Raw genomic sequence first — 23578 nt, 5'->3', positions numbered from 1 at the left:
ATCTGAACTTCGCATGATATTACATATTAGTTTTTTTTTAACGTATAATGAAATGAAGGGGATTACCGAGTTCTTGTGTGCAGTGTTCTGTAAAACTTAGACATTAAATTTTAAATCATATTTTAAAGTGTGAATATTACAAGATTAACGTAATGGAAACTAATTCCGTAGGGTTTATATGAATGATATGTATAATGAATAAAAGGAGCATATTTCGTAGACTACCCAGTGTTTTGGAAAAGATAGAAAATTCCATAAAGTTATTGGCTTATACTGATATCATAAAGCTAATTTGTTGCTATTGTAATTAATCGATATGATTTATGATTCTCATGGATCTTTTTTATGTATTTATTATTGTTTTGTTTTGAACACGATATATTTTATGAACTAATTAGTTATTGTATTGGAACAGTAATTACGAGAATGAAGGAATCTCGATATAAATTTCAACCTTCTTGGTGGGAACGCGTGTGTAATCGTACATTCGCGTACGTATTGCGTTGCTCGTGATATTATATTACTATGATTGATATTTGTGATTGACGGATACGTGTTGGACTTGCATCAATTGCATTGCTTTTTAAGAACGTTAGGCCGAGCGCCACGTAACTTTGCCTCGTAGCTTAAGCATGCGATGGGTTTTTGGCCGATGGTCCAGCAGGAGAACAATGGGCTGCGAAAGGATTTGTGCGGTTTTTGTCCGTGGTAGATCCTTAGTTATTTGGTTAAATAACTTGCTTGAGTTGAGGGAATGCGGAATGGAGCGTGTACTATGCGACAGTATGCGCTCGCTTCCCAACCTAATGGCATTGATTCGATAATTTCTCGTGTTTCCAAAAGTCTGGTTTCCTTTTGCGCAAAATAAAGCAAGCAGAGCAGCGAAATATATTATAACTCGAAAAATGTTTGATTATTCCTCTAAATGTTATTATTAATCTGAAATATATGGAGTCGATATTATACATTTATTTCAATTATTATAATGGTCCGGATGTGCAACGATATGATCGCGAGTGATCTTAATTTGCAAACGGCTTTATGTTCACGACCGATAGCACATTGAGCTTTATATTACGAATACTTAAAATTCCTTATAAATATATGTTGAATCAATTGCTCGAATAATGAAAGGGAGATTTTAGGATCGAATCAAGGATTATTGAGTCTCATAAAGCGCAATCTCTCAATTAAATAACATGTAGCCAACCATTACACGTAAAACTTGAATTCTTTTGAACGCGTTTTTACTTGATGAAGCACGAATAGCATTCGATCGCTTTGGTGACTGTTTTGACCTCTGCAGTGATTTTTCTCAGTATCCCTTTGGTGCTGACAGCGAGTTAACGTATTTGAAACTGGTATGCTTCTACCCCACTTTCCTCTATAGACGATAGAGTTTTGCGTAATTATGGAGAATGGAAAAGTTTAAAGTGAGACTGGAAGTGTGCATGACAAAGAGACGAGAAAATGATATAAGCATCGCGACTTTCGTGTAATTGAATCTGGCTAACATTGATATAGCGTCCGTCATTTTAGAATAGTTGGTTATTTATGCATGAATGAGTAAACTGAATCATTGCAAGTTAAAGTTTGATCGTGAAAGTGAAGATTTGGTCAAGCATCGTTAGCAAGTATATTATTAATACGAAGTCTGCCGCGACTGTGTCCCATTCAAAACGAACGACTTAATCTATTTATTGTTCAATCTTGATGGAAATTGTAATAAATACTTACTTTTCCTCGATGCGAAATTAATAATTCATTGAAATTTTCACTCTTATAGCGAAAGCAGTAATGTATTTACCGTAAGCTTTTATAATATTATCGCATGGAATACAAAATATATAATATGCATTTACTACGAATGCTAAAGTTTTTCATGGACCAGAAAACAATAGCCAACGTCATTGAAAGGAAAAAACGTAACAAGAAAATAATATATATTTTTCATAATGGCATTATTAACTTTTTACCTTCTACCTACTATTGCATTTTCGAGCCATTAAAAAGTTAGGATAGGGAACATTTTTGAAGTTATAGAATGAGGACATTAAAGAGTTGCGCACTTGACTTCTTCTTGTTTTTTTTCTCTCTCCTTTTACACATTAAATATTTTTTCGCGACGCGAATCGAGGGCAAATCAGTAGGGCGGCCAGGAGGCTGGAAGATGGAGCATCTAAAAACGGGTTTGGCCATTCGGACGCCGGATATCGTTCGCTTTGGCGCATCGCCAGATCTTGCCGAGTGATAATTTACGGTAAGCTCAAGCGGACTCTAATGTCCTCGACCGTCGGCATCGAGCGAGATAGAAAAGGGTCGGAACAACTAAATCGAGCATTCGGGGACTTTCGATAATTTTTACGTAAGGACTGACAGGGCCGTCAAACTATAAACCATCATCGCTATGCACTACTGCGCCCGTGACTAAAGCCATCGACACCGCTACGATCGATGCTTCTTTGCGTCCATTTATCCATATTTGCATCCGATAAATCATTTTCTCGTACGCTTTATGCTCTTAGTTGATTCCCTTTGATCACGCAATTCTCTACGTTTAACATAGAGGCGCTTATAAATGACAAGTTCTTTCAATATATCTTTCGAGCTTTCCGGTGCATTTGAAATTTCAATCATTTTTATCAACAATTAGCCTCTGTATTTTACGATATTAATAATTACTCGGGATGACCTAACTTATTTTTAATATTAACAATTAGATTAAAAAAAGATAAGATAAGATTAATATTAACAAAAGATGTTATTTTTAGATTTGAAATTATTTAACCGTAAGGTGCTTTTAAATGAAACTCCAATAGTAAGTACGAGCGAGCAATCTGCCTGAATACAGAATTGAAAAATAGCGTCAAAATAAAGAAAAACAATGCACTTTGAAGTAGCAGTAGTAAACATTAACTTACGGAGTTGATATAGTTGATTAGAGATAATCCGCCATCCCATGGATGCTCGAGCTCGCAAGAAATATTCATTGGCCTTAAAGCGTGGGATTGTTCCAATGTTCTTAAGCCTACGGCGAATACTTGAACGCTGTCGTACATTAGGGCGGGTTCTGCCTAAAATCAAGTATTACATTACCGTGACTTATTTTCTCGCTGCTGCTTGTATCATGCTGCTTTAATAGTAAAACAAGCCAAGTATCTCAATTAATATAATAATAAAGACATTTCAGATATTTAAAAAAAGAAAAAAGGAAAAAAAGAACAAAAAAAAACAATTCACAATAGATAGTATGCCCATGGAAAATTAAGTAGCCTTTCTCACATCACCATAAAGAGTAGGAAGTCAAAAGTCAGATTTCGCATTTTTTATATTTACCTGAGTATAAAGCTTTCTTTGGGTTTAAATTGGCTGGCGGGCACTTACAGGCATATAAAGGGAAAAAATGGACAGGTTAAGATTGTAATTGTACATAAATAAAAGCATGATAAAGTATATGTTCATATATTTACATGATTTTTTACGAAATAGAAAGAAAAAAAAGAAACTACAAATAGAACTAAAAATAAGGTACGTGTCTGGGAAGGTCTTGAACTCATCTAATTTTGTGTTCAACGTTAAGAATGAGGCAACGACGTTGTTTTCTTAGATATTTTCCTCCTTAACGTCTTTCGCTTCTTCTTCTGCTTCTTCTTCCTCTTCGTTGCCCCAACATTTCTTTTCCCTTTCTTCACATTTTCTTCCTCTTTGTAGCTTAATTCATTTCGCTATCTCACTTTCTTTTAAACTTCTTTTCGCCAAGTTCGTTTGCCCTGAAGGATAAGTCTCTTTATTTTCTACCGTTTTGCTTTCCGGAAAGCGGAAAGTAAGTTATGGATAATCCTTAAAAAGTTAAAAAGGTTGAAAAATCTAGAATCTCGAAAAGATAACGAATGTCGTGATTACATACGATTCGAATTTCTTAATTTACTTATTAAATGAGTGAATGAGTAAATTATTTATGATTTATGAGTTTTACCGTTCCATTTATCGTACATGTAAAATAACATGAGCTGAAATGAAATTGTAAATAAGTTATTTCATTTTCATGCAATTCATTAACGATTTTTTGGTAACCAGTATTTTGCATTCCACTCATTTTAATAATTGTCTCATCAGGACATTCGTAATCCTATATAATTTGACCGATTATACGTCTTATATTCGGGCAGACATACATTAAAACGTGGATCTTATGCACATTAGCCAAACAAATTTCCTTTCTATATCCCACAAATTTCCTCTGTTTACTTCACATGTAGTGGTAGCAATCCGAGATTTCTTTAGTTTTCTTTCCGACTTATCTGCCCCCCCCAGCCTCTATTCTCTCTCCTTTTTTTTTATATCTCTGACTCGTCTCAACTTCAGCTGCGAATCAGCGATTTACTTTGCATTCACCGAGCTACATTCGGAAATCGAACTGTCTTCCTTCATCCTCCCCATCCGCCTCTAAAATGCCGCCAGTAGCGGGTAAAAATTATGCATTTTGAGTAGGAAATCCGCTCGACTATAAAATTGAACCAAAAACGGAATTCCACTATATTCTAAACCCTTTCTGTTATATTCTAGCGACTGATGAAATGTCAAGCATTTTAGTTTAAATTTAAATTGTACTTTAATAAACGTCTAGTGCTTTTTCTTTAATTTTTGCCTTTTTCTTTTTATTGTTACTTTTTACAATCAGGAAAGCTTGGAGGAAAACGTAGCTGTGAATAGTACATTAAAGTCGAGGAGGAAACGAGCACGAGAAGATAAAAAAGGATGTACTTGCGTGTATGCATAGTTTGTCGTGTACGAAAGTATTATAAAACGAGAAAATACTTCGTTATAAAATTGAGAGAACAGGGCATAGCGTATTTTTCTCAAGGGTCCTTGAAAAATTTTCCAAGTTTAAAACTTTGATTTACGTTCCGTTACGCCAGTTTAAATCTTCTTCGTTCAATTGCCATTTCGCATAATGAATTGCAACTGCACATTTCGATAACTGCACATTTCAACGTACAATCATAGAGAGCAGAGTTACTATGTTCATTTTAGTGCCATCGGTTGGCCATCGTTTGATAAAACGAATCTTGTGATTTTGCTTCACCCATCATATATTAAAATTATAAACTTGTATTGGCCTGAGCTTGTATGAATGATTGACTTTTACGTTTTGTCAGGAGTTTGTAGAATGTTTTCGGATGAACATGACAAAGAAAACGGTATAAATGTAGGAACATTAATAAAGTAGTAATTTATTTTATATAAACAGCAATAGTATTTTCAGAAATCTTCCATTTGTGTCTGGATTGTAGAACTGATGTTATGCATTTGTCCGGAATGGGAATATTTTAGTAAACAAATTGCGACAGTCAACTGAATTTGATACCTTACATGCATTTATAGGGTTTATATGTTATTTACAATTGAATGAATTAGTTGTTATAGGAGAATATTAAAAAATTTATATTATATATCTCTGAAATTATTGATTTTAGAGACAAAGCTGACTGCTTTATAATACTATTGTAGAATAAATAAAAGTGTGTCATAATCGAATAATTTAATTATAAATTGATCATCATTTAATGGAAAAGTTTGCCTAAGCAAATAACTATAAACATATACATAATATACAAATAATTATCTAATAATTCATTTACGAAAATTTAACAATATACGTATGAATAATCTGGTAAGATTGTTGAGAGGAAACAATAATGTATAAAGAAAATAATGTATTATAGATGTCAAGAATTATGGTAAATTTCTAGATTAAAAACTATTACATTAGTATTAATATTGTTAAAATATTCATAATTTTAATGTTTTACAAAAATTTTTTTGTTTAACATTTTCTGTTACTCTTTCATTGTGTTGAATTGTATGAAAGTTTAATTTATGCAACGCCATATTTCAAATAAAGGTTTTTTCAATACTGAAAATTATTAATTATTATATATTACTTATGAGTTAATGATACTCTGCCAAAATAATACTGTTAATTGCTAAGTTGATTGAAATTATTGATTATTATCAATTTTTTTACTAATTTCATTACTAATGAAATGAGGTTATGCAAATATTTAAAACAATTTTTTTAATTTTACTGTTAAACTATTTTAATTTTGAATATCTGTAAATACTATACGTGTTTATTATAGACTCATTTATTATTTGTAAATAAGAAAATAAAATATAATAGATTTAATTGTTTCTGATGAGTAGCTTTAATCATATAATGATTAAATTTTTTTATATTATTTATATTTTGACATAAATATTAGTATTAAGTAGAAAATGTTTGTTTGCTTCTAATATGACATAAGTTAAAGCAATTGTAGATAAATAAGATTTTTTTAGTAAAAATAAATCTTGGAAAAATATCTGGAAAAATATAAATTATAATATCATTTGTAATTAATTAATTAATGTAGTTAAAAATATAGTTAATGATATCGAGCAATCAATTTATTAATTTGAACCTTTCATTTACACATGAAATATTCCCAATATAATTAGTGCAATGAGGTAATAGAATTTGATAATGTAATTAAATATACCATATGACATTGATTGAGCAGAATTGATTTTAGTTCAAGAATATTAGATTACTTGTTTTTGGTGGTCATTCGCTTTTGTACAAAATGAAGTTGCACTTATGTTAATGTTTTTCAGGGAAAACGAAAGTGCGCATTTCATTACTATTTTAGTCCTATGAATTTTTTCATAAATATCATTTAATCTGCTCTTCAATTTATCGTGTATTTTAATGTTTACAAATGTATACGTATCTGGTATATACGTATGTAGATTTCTCTCTCTCTCTCTCTCTCTCTCCTGTGTGTGTTTGTATCTGTATATACGTATGTAGATTAAGGATAAATTTTGATTAGGTGTATGCATATTCGAGTGTTGACACGAATGTTAGCGAGCTCGCCTTTGGATAAACAAACTGCGGTCGAAGTTAAAGCCGCTTAAAGCGAAGTTCCTTCAGTTCTACCCTCTGCACTTTGTTCCGATTGCATAATTCTGCTTTCCTCTCTTTATATATCTTAGGCGGGAGAATCTGATTTTGAATATGATTTGTGAATATGATTTTTGAAATATGATTTTTGAAATATGATTTTTGAAATATGAGTTTTCTCCCTTCCTTCACATTGTTTCTCTCTTTAAATTTCCTCTTCTTATATATTCTTCCATCCCCCCCCCCCCCACTTACAGCAGAATATTGTTGTACATTTAAATGATATCTCAACTCAGACTTGTCATGTAATTTTCAAACCCTTTATAATATTCGAATGTTCCACATATTGTATTTGCCCTGAGTGTTTGATAGAATACATTTGTACTACTTTAAAGTTTCTTCAATATTTACTTTCGTAAGACTTCGATTTCGCTTTAAAGTAAAACCAATCTGTAAATATGAATTTTAAGTACTTGGGCGTCTATGAGAGGTGAGTTTAAACAGATTTAAACTTAGCTCGAAAGTACGTCATTAATAATGACGAATATGGATAATGATATGATTGACAAAATTCATTAAAGATGAATGAATTATTCATTTAGTATGAATAAATTCTAGTACAACACAATGAAAAATAATATTAAAGTTTCATCATTTATTTGACGGGTAATCGGATAAAAATATCCATAATCTTAATAAACGCATATATTCAATATGTCGTGATGTCGAGCACAAGCATACTTTGGCAGGACTGGAATTCAGTGATGTTGGCGAAGAGCGTTATGCCGGGAGCAAAAGATCCCTAGTGAATTACGCATAAATTTCATTAGCGAACATTCATCAACTTTCTCTGTGCTTTCACACCATCTCTCTCGTGTATGTCGTAGACTCGGTACAGTAGTGGAGCGCGTGCCACAAGATTTTAGATTCGCGGCAACTTTCCAATTAACGTTAGACCAGGACGAATCGGCCTTGGGATTATGCGCGATATGTTTTGTGGTTACATTAGACCGACGAATTACTTATTGATCGAAGAATTTGTCCTTATTATTTAGTAACAAAGAATAATTTCATAAAGGGTTTCAGATTGCTTTTATCGTTATTAGTGCAACTTGTAAGAATAAGTTCAATTAACATAGTTTCATAATAAATTTTAATTATTATTTTTAAATCTCTTGAGTTCACCTTTATTTGATTTATTAATGAAAATTAAAACATTTTTCTTATAAAATTATTCCTACAAGGGTGAAATATTTTTGAAAATTATCCTTTCATATGTAAAAATCTCCAAAAAAAGATACGTGAGATTTGTACTTTCTGAATCTAAGCTTTTTTAAATTAAATTTGAATATATTCTTCAATATGAAAAGTTAGCTCGTGTAATAAGAAAGTTAAGTAACACGAGTATATATAAAATTAAAGAAATTTGATACAACTAGGTAAATTAGTATTATATTAATTTAGTGAAAACCATGTTTATTTTATAATAAATAGCATTTTATGTAAAAGTATCGAATATATAGTGTAAACAGTTTTATAGTAAAACTTAAAACAAATTGTATCCAACGATAATACGTATGCATATACAAATAGAATTGCTCGATACTTTTCTTCTTAACATGATGATTATTATCTATCTATATATATATATATATATATATTGATACAGACGAAGAATAATAACGGAGTAAAATACACCAATCAGGAGCTGTAAATATTTCTAAGTATCATAGTGAATGGACTATGTAGAATATCTTGGACGATCATGATGTAATTAGAAAATGGCTTTGAGATACAAATATCTTGGCGTGATAATCACTGTATAACGCAAGTGTCAGGCTTAGTCGAGGATAGAGTGTGTGCGTGCGTGCGTGCGTGTGTGTGTGTGTGTGCGCGCGCGCGTGTGTAGGTAGGAGAATAGTATGCAAATAACCAAAAGTAATCATAAGTTTACTCTCTGTTCGACTGATACCTATGTAGAAGTTTATACGATAAATACGATCCCTGTAAATACTTACAGATAGTAGGAGCAAAAACATAGATAATGTGGGTAATTAAAATCTTGAAATGTACGTAGTCGTTGAATATTATTTATTCATTAAAATGACGTTTATATATATATATATATATACATATTATTCAACAACTACTCTCCTTTACACGTAAAATATTTCAATTTAATTTTATTTCTTTTTATACATTACAAATATATTCTATTATTACATTCATTCATTAATATCAATTAGCCTAATTAAAAATTTCAAAAATTAATAATCAAATGATTGTTAAAATATTTGAACGTTACGCAATCAAACATGATTCAAACATGATTAAGAATATGTGTATCTAGTGCAATTAAATTATTTATTTTATCTCTTGAACGTTGAATTTTTTAAATTAATTTTGTTTAATAATTTATCTAAAGTTAATATTATTTAATCAGTATGAGTGTATAATAAATTTGAGTTTATGTTAATTGAAAAATTACAAAATAAGCGAGCGAGGGGGATAGAGAGAGAGAGAGAGAGAGAAAGCCTTCAGATTCTGTTGAAAAAAGCATTCGCGAAGAAAAGAATCATATTTGATTCTATGCCAACAGGAGATTAGTTGGAATCTTGAGTAATTCATTTCCACTGCACGTGACATATTGACATTTACATTTATGGATAGGACCTCTTTTCTTTTATTATGCGATATGCGTATAATTTTTGCTCGAATGTTTAACGTATATATAATTAATTTATACGTTATAATAATATACTGATATATCAAATTTACATAATGTTTAAAACTGCAACTCATAGATTTTCGACCTACTAATATATTCTATAATATGTAAAAATAATGTAGTGTTTCCAATGTAGTTTAGTAAAAATTTAATTGCGTATCGAAGCAACAAGTGACGAATAGACGAAGAGTTAATTAAAAAAAAAAAAAAAACAAAAACAAAAAAAAGCAAAAAAAAAATGAAATTTCTACTTGATATTAAAGTTAGAATTAATAATCAATTAAACATGTTATTATATATGAATAATTATTAAAATAATTTTAAACATTTAATTATGAATGTAATTTTGACTATATTATGAAATATAATTATTAATATTGTACCGAATACTAAATTAGTACGCATTTAGAAAACTATTTAATTAGCATTTAAATAAAATTTAAAAGCTATTTTCCTGAAGTCGTAGTTCGTTGAATTTCTTAAGCATGACTTTGTCGTAGGTAAGTGAATTCCAATGGTAGATAAGTGAATAAGACGTTTAGTTCCTTGGGTCAAATTCCTAACTAAGAAAAGTCTTAAGTAAGGGCTTTCAAGTAATAAGCGATTTTTACTCTGGCACGATTCCCTGCAAACAAACAGCAAATACCCTTTAAAATTAATCCTTTACTAAGTAACCGTCGTCGGCTTTTCACTGCACAGTCGCTTGTAAAGGCACGAGATAGCGTACGTCGTAAAAAAGAGGAGCAACGTTCTGTAAATAAAGTTTAATGCTGCTCGTACACCTGTATTTGTTGCAATGCATTGCATCGTTTGTTATCATCGTCATGGTCGTCGTCGTCGGCGTCGTCGCCTTTGTCGCGGTCGCGGTCGTGGTCGTGGTCGTGGTCGTGGTCGTGATCGTGGTCGTGGTCGTGGTCGTGGTCGTGATCGTGGTCGTGGTCGTGGTCGTGGTCGTGATCGTGGTCGTGGTCGTGGTCGTGGTCGTGGTCGTAGTCATTGTCGTAGTCATTGTCGTTGTTCTTGGGTTGTAAAATTTGTGCCGTAGCTACCAATTAGGCAGGAGTGCGGGGCGCGAAGGCGCAAATCCCGTGGCGAGGAGAGAAATGGCGCTTGCATCTCGGCTTGAATACTCCCTCGTTATCTTCAGTTAATTCGAGCGCGCTTTTAATTAGTTCGAGTCCCGAACAACGCAGCCGGGAGACTAAGCCATAGCCGCCGATTACCCGAAGTCATTAATCGCGCATTCGCTCTCTCTCTCTCTCTCTCTCTCTCTCTCTCTCTCTCTCTCTCTCTCTCTCTCTCTCTCTCAGGCGTCTCTTCGCTACTTTTTACTTTTCGGTTGCGGGGGCATTGGATTATTACCGTTTAAAATTGACACGGGAGTCAGGGAGCTGCGCTTCTTATAAAGTGTAATCGCGCGAGTCGGCCGCGATGAAGAATTTTCCATTCAATTTCCCGAGGCAATGGCGAAAAGCTACGTTGACAGCGCCGCTGCGTCCGTTAACTTGGGCGTTGAACGTTTTCTCGGCTGCAACGCGATCGGATTCTCCTTAAGAGTTGGCAATGCGCACGTATAACTCAAATGTTCCTTTGAATTTCTTATCGCGAGCCGAATATCTGATTATTTCCGAGAATGCCAACGGCTCGTTTATATTATAATTTAAGCCGTGCCTAATTGACACGTGCAATGCGCTAGATGCCAGTGTTAGAAGAAAAGTTTTTCCAAAACAATATTGATATTTTTCTTTTTATTCTAAGTGAATAGGTATTTTTGTGTTAATTGTTTACATGTGCCATCGCAATTATTGCTCATTATGATCATGGACCAATAAATATTTTCTAATTAGTCATTATTCTTATTTAAGTTCTAAGCAGATTGGGTTAATTTTTTTTTCTGGGGATCATATATAATTTAATAATTAATGTAATATAAAAGATTGTAAAGGTAGCTCAAGTCGTATTACTATGAAGTTGAGACTTTCATAATAAATTGTTTCACTTACTTGTACGTTTATACAGCATAGTAATCCTTTAAAATTAATAGTAATAATGAATTTTCGATAAATACTTTGACTTGAATTATATTTAAAATTATGTTAAATTAAATAAATAAATAAATAAATATATATATATATATATATATAAAATAAAAAAAAAAATAAATATATATATATATATATATATATATATATATTTATGAATATTAAAGATTTCTGTAAAATGAATTTGGTGATATATTTTAAAAGGTCTCTGATCTATTTGCTTAGAATTTAAAATACGTTACTATGTTTAGAAATATTATATTCGTCTTTTATGGTGAATTCACAGAGTATAGTTAAAATGGCAAATATTCGAGTCTATAATAATCGAGTTCAATCGTATTCGCGAAAGATATTAAAGATAATTTTTTATGATTTTACTTTATTTCTTTTTTCGCTGTACGTTCCGTCCACATGCGTATACCATGGCAATATGAATTTCCGAAAATTTGCTTTACGTACATTTAAATTTATGATACGCGTGAGGTTAAATGGATAAAACGAAAGCGCACACCCGCAGTCTTCTTTTGAGCTACGAATGCGGAAGTTGAAGGTGTGTGTTTCGGGATATCGGATCGAATTCACATCGCACGATCGAGCGCCTTTCGACTGATTGGCAGTAAAACGCATTGCGCGCTTAACAATATTCGGCTATCGCTGGCGCCTCGCATCCCAAGATCTCAGAGGGGCTGAGACGTTTTCCAGTTGAATGAGAAGAGGTGAGAAAGTTTGGCGTACGGCGGGCCCATGAGGTTTTACTGTTTACGCTTAATTGGAGGCCTAATTCTCGTTTATTTTTTGCGTGCTTTCGCAAATGGAAGGGCGATCATTAGAAAAACGAGCATTGAATATTATTCTCTTTCGTCCTTTGGCTTCTCTCATGAGCCGCGTTGTTTTAAAATTGTAGTAATAATCCATTTTCTGACGACTTCGCGTTTACTCTTTGGGAATTTATGTTTCCTTGGATGGCTTTTTCCGCCTACGAAGGAATTTTAACTGGAATAGGCACGAGAGAGGCGGAAAAAATAGACGAAACCCTCAGTTTCTCGCATGCGCGAGATATAGTCTGATTTATGGTGCAAACAGCAAAGGTTATCCAATGCTGCTCGGTAAATTCAGTGATTCATAGGGAGGCGGTCTTTGTCTGCCTCAGATGAAATACAAAAATTTTTTACCGCATCGTATGCTCGACTGTTTTTTCGATTCTTTTAAGTACTTTTATTCCGTCGCATTTATGCGGTTATAATTAGTCCTCGAGTGAAACTTTTTTGTCCTTCTTGTTCAAGTAAGTTTGAGTAAATTGTAAAGCTTATTTCGAAAATGCAAATGAATGGCAGTCGTCTCTTTGTTGTGCCGGGAAGAGTTATTCCGCAAAAAGGAAATATATTTAACAATTTTCCCATTTTTCACAAAGGTATATATATTTCATTTTGTTTAGCCAGCTAAAGGTTCATTTTTCCGCGAAATTTATGTTGCTTATTTTTTATTTCACAACTGGAGGCATCACGATGAGACTCACCTCCGGAAATATGTCGGGATAACTCATTTGCCAAAGGTATGATTGGACTAATAATAAATAGGCGAGATTAGCATTTTAAATTTTACAAAGTCCTTTAACTTTAAAAAGATATCTGTCTGCACAGTTTTAAATAAGTTAAGGAAGCTCCACCCTCTGGCGACGTCAAACGTTAAATTAGTTAGATTCCGACAGGATCGCCAAAACTTTCATCCTTTTCGCAATATTTTGAGCGCCGTCCGAAGACGGTGGCGCGACATCGAAACAACGAAAGCTTTAAAGTACAGACTGATAAAGACGGAGAAGAATAAAGAGCGAGCGGGAGAAAAGAAAAAAGGTAAATCAGGCGTTAACGAGGAAGTGAAAAGTGAGGAAAGTGAGGGAGTGGTGATGAGATAGTGAAGTAGCGGAAGAAGTTGCAATAAAGATATGGAAAAAAGTGCGAACACCGGGGACCAATCAGTATGCAACCATTGCTTATTCTTCTTTATTTCTTTATTTCTTTACGGTCTTTCTATCTTCTTTATCAATCTCCTGCAACTTTCTTTCTTTTGTTTTCCGCACTTACACCGAACTTTCAGCTAACTTACATCTAACTTACAGCTACTCTCACTCGTTTACACAAATGTATGCACGTCTTCTTCAATCGTCGTGCATTTGTCCCTAGCGCTTAGGTAAGTTGCTATGAGCTTTTCTACGCTTTGGTTACTTTTGCGCTGCTTTCCTTTCTTACGCGTCGGTCTACGATTGGTTGGCGTTGTTGATTACGATTATATGTTCTTACGCGACTGTACATTCTCGTATATCTCTCTTGGCTCGCTATTAAATCGAAACTACGAACAGTGGCGTCGAGGTTGAGACAAAAAATTGGAATGGACTAGCTACGGCTTTGGGCTTCCGTATCCTCGTACATGTGAAAACTTTCACGGGTAGGATGTGCAACAAACTTCATAGTTTCGAAAACAGATTGCGATGTAGATTTTTATATATTCAGAAAACTGTTGGTTGCAATTGTCTGAAGTTTTCGTTCTCGTCTTAGAATGAAATTGAAGTAGAGTCGATAACAATTATCAAACAATTGGGACTTTTACACATGAAATGTTGTATAATAACAAGTAGTGAATACAAATATTTAATTTTATACTTGTTGTAGTTGGCTTTATTAAACATAGAGTTAAAAAAATATGAAAATGTAAATCTTCATTTAATAATAAATTCTAAATATAATTTGCATGCAAAAAGCCGCACTAAAAGTGTTTAAAATTAAAATTTGTTGCAAAATAATTATAAATAATTGTATATAATAGTTATAAATAATTATTAAACAGTAATTCTTTTATTTGAAATTGAATCTTGGACATTGCTATTTATTGTTATAAAAATGCAAGTATTTTCATGTTTTAATTAAGAGTCTTCGTCGAATTTATATTTGACTTCTTAAGTAAGTAATATTAACATCCTTCCTATATATTATATTATTTATATAAGCTTTTATCTAACAAGAACTGTATTTTAAGTTTTTCTAACTATCTCTTATTGATATCGATATAAAAAGTATTCACGTAATAAAAATTTAAACAATAAATTAATATGTAATTTAGTTAGATCAAACAGTCTTTATACTTCTTTATTGACTCGGTATATTTACCAGAAATTTTTTACCAGAAATGTTTAATTGCTGTTTGCTTTATAAATCATTTATTCCATTTCAATTACAATAATTTTCAATTTATTTATTTATAGTGCTTGAAATTAATAATTTTATAATTACTAATGAATACGTATTTTATAATTTGTAATCAATGTAAGATGCAAGTTTATTTTAAACTATATATATAGCATATAAGCATTTAATTTAAAAATATTATCAAATTTATCGATAATTTATAGATATGTTTATAAATTATAATTATGACATACAAATATGATTGTAATTAAGTCGTTAATAATATTAATTATTTCATCATCGTTTATAAAATGTCTTCACTTAATGATCGTGTATCGAGTGATCATGTATGAAGTAAAGAGTATTTCATTTTATGCTTAACGAGTCACTAATTCCATTTATTCGTACAAAATTATATTTCATCGATAAAAAGTCATCCACGTAGTGTTTAACATACAATATTTTTGCTCTATAATTTAACGAGAATTTTTTGCGGAAATTTTAATGGTGTGCAAGCGAAGTAAATTCATGCAGTAATAATAGGCCAGGCACTGAAAGATGAAAGTCATTAGCAACTTTTAATTTATTTTGGTAGAATTCAACAAATACTTCTTCCAACATTCTTATATATTAAGTTTCTTAACCTTAAGAAAATAATTAAGACGGACCAATTGGAAAATGCTTGTTAAGTGAATCTCTATCGTGCTGTGGAATGTTTGAACGTAGAGAACTAAACTACGATTTGTGGCTATTTTCGAAAATCTTACTACCCAAGAGCTCCTGGAGTTATTTAATTTTATACTTAAGTAACTTATTTATTTAATTATACATTATTGTAATTTTTATTATATTTAGCAACATTCATTGCTATTTTAATATTTAATAAAGTTATACGAGGCTAAATTCATTTTCATTATTTGTTGGATCGTCTCGGGTCGGGTGCATCATCGTTCCGATTTTGCTGAAATTGTTTGACTTTTTGTATGCATGTTATACTCACTTGTATGACACGAGATTTGTTGAGTAAGTTGTTACCATTAGATTGGTATTTCTCCATATCCCTTAGGATACCGCGTACACTAACATCATCAACATCTACCAATCGAAATGCAGTGATGTTGACGAAGTTGTACTTGAAGTCCTCCAGATCGAACGTTTCAATATCCTAAGTAAATAGAGCCATGTATTTGTTACACAGGTTAATATTATGGAATTTAAATGTAATAATTAATTCATGTTTGTGATACCAGATTTTTATAAGATAATATTTTTGCATCTATAATTAGAGTACCTACAAGAATATAATAAAATAATAAAGAAATTCGTATTATTATTAAAATATTTTGCTTAAAATTTGCTGAATACAATCAGAACTATATCTTGTGTAATTACCGAAGGAATAGATTTTAGTTTTATTTTTATTTATTGTAATTATAGAAAGTAAAATTTAGATTTTTGTCAAGCGTGTTGAATTGATGTAATTTCAAGGAGTTCTTACAGAATTTTGATATTCTGTATCACACGTAATAACAATAAGTGACGTCTTCGTGAAATCATTGTGTGTCTGTTTATAGAGTTTCTTTTAACGATTATAGAAACTTTTCGATCAAAAATATATAAAAAAAATGTTATCTACAGTTGTTTATTGTCATGTTCAAAACTACATTTAAGTAGTATGCATTGTAAGGAAATCATTTAATACATAAAATAACACTAGTATATAAAACAAGTGATTTCAAGAAAAAATATTTATGTAAAATTGTTCAATGAGAATTCTAATTAAACATTTATTATTATTCTAATAAATTAAAATTTTCGTGCTTAATATATTTATTTTAGAAAATCAATACGAAAATCAGGGTATGCTAATTGAATAGAATATTAATAAAAAGGAAATATTTGAAGAGGAATATCGTATTACGTCTGCATTTTGTTGGAGTACCGTTAATATTTTACTTACAAAAGTGGTGAAGAGGTAGTGATAGTTGTAATCATTCATTTGCAGTTCAAGAATCTGTAAATTGAAAAACAATAAAAGCCATTGTATCAAAATAATTTAAATGCATAACCGAAAAAAAAATGAATAAGAAATTAATATTATTTACCATACGAAGGAAGTGATGCATATTCCCAGTTTTTGTATCAACGATGAGATTCCGAATTTCTTTGGCTTTGATTTCTGTGAGGACCTGCCTATAAGAATCGAGATCAGTTTGTCTGAGATATACTTCCATATCCTGTGACTTTCGTGATCTCACAAGTTCTCGAAGCCTTACCAAACCTGTAAAAAACAGCAGAAAGTTTTAAAAATGAGAAGTTCGATATTTTAATTCTGAACGGTGTAAAAGCCGTTAATTTTATATTATCCCGTTTTTAATGTTGATATTCAGTATGGTATATTGAATTATTATTTATGTAAATTTGTTCAATATGTAATTATGAATTTCAATTTTTACACTCTCATCGGTGAAAGTTTGTATTATGATTAAAAGTCTAGTGACAGGCTATCGAAAATTTTCTATGGATGAATATTCGTCTCCTATGCAATACAATGATTATGAATATAAGGAAGCTCTCTCTCTCTCTCTCTCTCTCTCTCTCTCTCTCTCTCTCTCTCTCTCTCTTCCAATTATATTTTAAAAACAAGAATTAGTTCATTTTTATTTTCTTATCCTATAGTAAATAGCCATCAAGAGTATTTTATTTCTAATATACTAAAGTATTTAATAAACGTCGAAATTGCTGCTCGTTAAGCTTATATCGATGAGAATATTGCATAATAATTTTAACCCCGATATTGGATATTACTAACATACGTCACAATATAAAAATAGTTAAAAAAAAGAAGAAGAAGAAGAAGAAGAAGAAGAAGAAGAAGAAGAAGAAGAAAGTAAGTGTATCGAGGATAAGCAGCCTGACAGCCCAGAGATGATTTTTCGTCGCCTTGGCATAAAAATAGTCTCGGGGAAAGCCTCGTGAAAGCTCATTCGAGTGCAGTTACATTTATATCCACGTACACTTGGAGCAGATCTGGTGGAAGCACAAAAGGAGGACGAGCCCCGATAGCATATTCAGCGGTATCAGTTGCACCCCTTCGAATATCGGAGATACAGCGAACGATCAGACGTCAGTGTATTTCATCTCTTTGGGCTCATGAGAGACGCCGAGCTAAAGATAATCAAACATCGTAACATCTTTTAACTAGTCCTGCATCGATCGAGCACACCCACCCCGCGATCCCTCGCGCCACTTTTCCATCTTATTAAAAGGCCAAGAGAGCGGGGCAAGAGTGAGGGGTGGGGGTGATGTGTGTGAAACCCGTGAATAGCGACGACCCGATGGAATCAATACCTGCAAGCGCGCCTAAGTAATCATGGTATCATCTCAACTTGAAGGTCTTCGCACGAGCGCGTACTATTCTTGCGTGACTCGTTGCTGGACTGGAAGGTTCGGCTCCCAAGTCCGGAATTCATTTTCCTACTTGGTTTTTCCGCATTCTCGTCGTGGGACAGGATGGGAATAACACCCTTTCAGCCTTTTCGCTCTGATTTTCCGATCGTACTCTCAACAGTTATTAGCTAGAGGTTTCAAGTGTAGTCAAAGTCATATTGCGACAGATTTGCAATTCACGGATATACACGGGAACAAGACAAAATGGGTTTCGCCGAGCTTTCAGTAGAATTTTGTGTATTTTTCTTTTGGCTCTCTCTCTCTCTCTCTCTCACTCTCTCTCTCTCTCTTCCTTTATTACTGTTATCTCTCATCCCCTTATCTGTCATTCTCACTTTTTATTAAGATACAAAAGCATTTATCGTACTTAAAAAAATATTTTATTGTCTGTCAATTATAAGTAAAATTTTTTTTTATCAACTTGTGAAATAAGCCATTTTAAATTATTATACTAAACCTACAATGATCGTTGAAAGAGGATTTTAAATGCATTTATTCATGTATTTTTGTAATTTTTTATTTTTGAGTGTATTTGTTTAATTTTGCATATCGTCATGTATTCACTAAACTTTAAGAAATCTTTAATTTTTACATTTTTTTCTTTCAGGGTCTAGTACTTCTTATATTTCGAGCACAATTAATTCCATGAATATTAACGATTGCATTATGCAAAATTATATAATATAAATAATATAAATTTAATTTAACGTAGAATTAAAAAAAAAAAAAGATAAAATAATTCGAATCCTTTAATATAAAATACAATATTTTTATAGTTTATATAATTTATTGTTTAATAATACAAACTTTATTCCGATCAATTTCGATGCTTACTTTAACAAATTAGAACGCTGTATTTTCAATATATAGAACTATAAAAAATAATCATTTATTACCAAATATATCATAAGATTATTATGAAAAATAAAATAATTTTTTTAAAAAATTTCATCGAATCAATGCTATGTCTCTTTTCGCTCGAGGTTTTAAATAATGATTTTCTTTTATTGTCTCACGTTAGGATATTGTTATGAAAAAAAAAGAAAATAGTTGATGAGTATAGGATTCAAATATTTAAGCAAATATCTTGATTCGGTTGTTTGAAACTTTGAAAAAGCTTTGAGAAACGTCCATACTTTCGATTACTCCATACGGGGAACATCGTTACCAAAATGGAGCAACGTTGCTCTTTAAATTTTAATTGAAACACAACGTACATAAAAATTTTAATAAATATGGCTAGAAGCTGTCGGCGTGTAGCCATATAGGGTAATTGAGATAATTGGCCATTTCATCCGGTGCAGCTTGTCCTATTGCAATTGGTCGGGGAGAAAGAGATAAGGAGAATTAAGACTTGGGCATTTGTTCTTGAGGTCGAAGAAGAGACGATAATTTCTTCAGAGATTGGAGAGAGGCAGTTTACTGCTTCATCCGCTTGTACTGGCTTCTTACCACCTGAAAATCGCAAGCACAGAGGCTGTGCAGTCTCCTAATACAGTTATTGCAATGTTTTTCCACGTTTCAAATGTTTCAAAGCTTAGTGTACCCAGGACACTTTTTATTTTAATATCATAGACGCTTTTTTAATTCGCGTTATTATTGTAATATTTATATTTCGTGTTTTTCATATATAAGTATTTTAGCTCCTAGCAAGCAGCAATTTTATCCGTAGAGTTTACTTTAATTTAGTTTCACACATACTATTGCCAATAAAGTAACCAATATAAATAACCAATATACTTATATTGGCTTTTCACCATTTCAACATTAAAGCATATCGCTCTTTATACATATGGCAACTAGTCGTACGATACAACAGAGAAATATTGATAAAATCTCTTTTGAAAATTGAAACAGAATAGAATATTTCCTAATTAAATGAATAAATAAGTCGCAAGCAATTTAACGTATAAGTTTTGAAGTTTCATATGTTTTAATATTATGTGCATTACATGGTTTAATACCTTTACGTTTCGGTCGTAGGAAAAAAGAAATCGAAAAATGTGCTATAAAAATATGTTATTAAATTCTCATATTATACAGAGTTTGTTAAACATGGAATGTCACTTATTTTAGTTATTTTCTATGCGTTTTTATGATATAATGTTGAAATATTTTATCTGGTCATGCAATAATATGTTTGAGCTTTTTAGAACTTATCGCCGATAATGGAGTAGCCGGTCTTCAGGAATTTATCAAAGTAATTGTTTATTTTTAGATTTTACAATTCAATGTCCGCGCTTTCAGAGCTCTGCATAAGCCTGCTCACGTCTTCATTAAATCCCAAACATATGTGTTATCTCCTGCTTGGCTCATACGTCCTTTTTGTTCTTTATCATATCCCGTGTAGCGAATGTCAGAGACGCATTAGAGCATCAAATTATCGTAAAACTAGCGCGGACGCGATGCATATCGCGCATTTCCCAGACTGCGAGGCACTTGTGCAAATAAAGTACGCATTTCACGTTATGAAGCTTGGGGTTATCTTCGATGAAGTCGTAAAAAGTCAGAAAGAGAAAGAGAGTAGTACGATGTGGAGGGGGATGGAAGTAGTGGGGATTTCTCGACTCTGTGCATGTACGTAAGGTACCACGTCGACTGCTCGCCTTACCTGGTAATCGAATATGTAACGGATGGATACTCTTTTTTCCCTCGCCGAATGACTACGAGAACTCTTTTCTTTATGATTACGATCCCTCTCGTACACCAGCCGGCCCTTTTTTTCTTCCCTCGCTCATCCTCCACATGTACAAATACATGTTTCTTTTACTATTTATGGGTTTCAGAGATATAGCGATTTCTCGTTTCATTTTCTTTTGTGCCGTTTGGTTAGGTATTTTACGTTTCTCGCTCTCGTAATGAAAAGCGACCATTCTGAACTCATTTAGAGAAGAGTCGAAAACACTTAGAACTTAGTTTTGCCAACCGTGATTATTTAAGAGAACCGTAGAACAAGTGTAACCATTGTTTTAATCGAGTATTATGATTATTCGTAAATAATTTATTCGCCGTCTAAAGAGAGGAGACAAATCGAGCGCTTAAATGGTCGAGATTATGAATATCCACATCGTTTAAGAGAACAAGAGGGGATGACAGATATATAGATAGATAGATAGCGGGGGGTGGGGTGGAAATTGTTGCAGACGCAAAGTGAAAAGTCTAAATGATTCCCTTAAGATCGACTTGCTTGTTCAGCGCTTTGAAAATTTTCAGCAACAACTCGACTACCAGCCCAGGCGAATCAAAGCGTCGATCGGAATGGTGGACACAATGGGTCTGGAACAAAGTTCGTTGTCGATTCGCCGAGCGTACGTGCGGATGTAGAACTGCCCAGGAGATTCCGCACGAGTGATCAAAGGTTCCATGAGACTGGTTAATATCGTTGTCACTGGGTGTTCCACGTGGGATACTCCACTATAACTGCAGCTCCCTTACGTACTTGCAAAGTGTCTCGAGAGCTCTGTTTCTTTTCTCAACCTGCCCCGCTTTTTCTACTTTCGAGGGAATGGATTTTTCATGGCCGGTCCCGGATTTAAAGTTTTTCCAAGTGCTGATATATGTGCAGGAAAATAGGATTGCACTTTATACTTTCCCGATGGTTCTCGGCCGAATTTATCGACCTGTTAATACCATTATCAAAGGACTTTAATACACGTATGTTTTACGGATTGTATGTGGTCATATATCCATATAGATAAAAAAGTTTCTTCGATGAAGTGTAATTTGAAAAGTTTAGATATGGTTCGTGATACAATACTCTTTTTGAATACTTGAAAATTCTATATTTATGATGAAGTAATTCTATATTAACATATCGAATTGCTTGAAAATTGATCGTTGTATAATCAATGGACTCGTTTACATTTTCTAAAGCTATCAAGAATCTCAAAATTGTGGAGTAGGCAATTTGTGGTGTTTTACAGCATGCTAAGTAATCTTTCTTTTAAAAATTTTTCTTTGAAGGAAGCGAGAACAAGGCGGATGATGGAGATTCGAAGGTAGGCGTATGTGACGGTAATAAACTGAGTTTTAATTAGTCGACGCGGTAGTGGCGTTAGAAGAATAATAATACGTATAAAGAAGTTGAATGATCAAATAAATATAGATTTATGTACTTTGTCCCTTAATACGAAATTTATTTATTGTATCTGGTAATTAGTTATTTAGACATTTGTGTCTATAATGTTTCTCGTAGGTGCGAGACTGTTGGTATTTTTGCATACGCGAGCACGCATTGGAAGAGGAAAAAATGGAAAAGCATGGCGCCGCGTCTCGAACAAACCCTTATGAATATGCATCTTTGTACAAATGCTAGAGGTGAAAAGATTTTACGTCGCTCGAGCATTCCAAGACTCACTTAACTGTTTATAAGAACTTCAAAGAAAAATCTTTAATCATTTTACAAGTTGCCATTTGTTATTTGTTAAAAATAAAGAGAGCATCCGATGCTTTAAGTAGTTGAAAATTTCTATAAAATTAAATTATTATGGTTATTGAATGACCGTGTATGAATAAAAATAACGTATTCATTATGGAAATGCATTATTTGTACAGTATTTTAATGAAGTGAATTGAAAATACAATAAGGTAGGTAGTTCCAAATAAGCAAATGAATCATTTGTAATTTCAATTTTTTTTTAAATTGTAAATCATACTTGCTTATATAACTATTGTATAATTTTACATAAAAAATTACTCGTATAAATTTAATTGCCACGTTCTATTATTAAATTCGCGTTGAACGTATTTGTAAATAAAAATATAATAATTAATATAGAAGTCCGATACGAGTTTAATAAATACATTTAAATTAGATGGTAAATATTTCGAATAAAAATAATTACAAATGTTAATAATATCAAGCATCCGTTTAACCGAATTCTTCGAAAATTATGACTTTATACATATAATAAACTTTTATTTCTAATAAATGGATATATCGATAAAAAGAATTTAGCATTTAGCTATGTTAAATGTAGTCAAAAATAAAATAAATGTACTTTAATTAAAGAATAACTCTTATCTTGATATTAATTTACTGACGAACTAATCGAATACATATTGACTGACTCGACGAAGCTTTCTAAAAGAACACGCCAACGAGTGCTGAAGTGTAAAAGTTAATTTGACGAGAAAAAAATATACGTCGTTGCGACGGCGTATACTTCATTCCTACTTGCGTCAGTGCCAAGTAATAAGAGTCGAGTGCGAGAAACTCAAATAATTGACCTAC

General features: G+C 32.3%; 1 protein-coding gene across 1 annotated transcript in view; it reads right to left on the bottom strand.

The window, feature by feature from the left end:
- Positions 1-23578, bottom strand: part of LOC105364013 (glutamate receptor ionotropic, kainate 2) — a 64722-nt gene that overhangs the window by 31005 nt on the left and 10139 nt on the right. The window contains exons 3-6 of the mRNA XM_011501848.1: positions 17001-17176; positions 16856-16909; positions 15896-16060; positions 2922-3074 (exon numbers count right to left, since the gene is read on the bottom strand). Of these exons, the coding sequence (XP_011500150.1) occupies positions 2922-3074; positions 15896-16060; positions 16856-16909; positions 17001-17176 (548 nt within the window). The remainder of the gene's footprint in view (positions 1-2921; positions 3075-15895; positions 16061-16855; positions 16910-17000; positions 17177-23578) is intronic.

Source organism: Ceratosolen solmsi, unplaced genomic scaffold (genome assembly GCF_000503995.2).
Source record: "Ceratosolen solmsi marchali unplaced genomic scaffold, CerSol_1.0 scaffold23, whole genome shotgun sequence".
NCBI lineage: Eukaryota > Metazoa > Arthropoda > Insecta > Hymenoptera > Agaonidae > Ceratosolen > Ceratosolen solmsi.
Note: the sequence above shows the minus strand (reverse complement) of the source record. Positions and strands in the feature narration are given on the sequence as shown.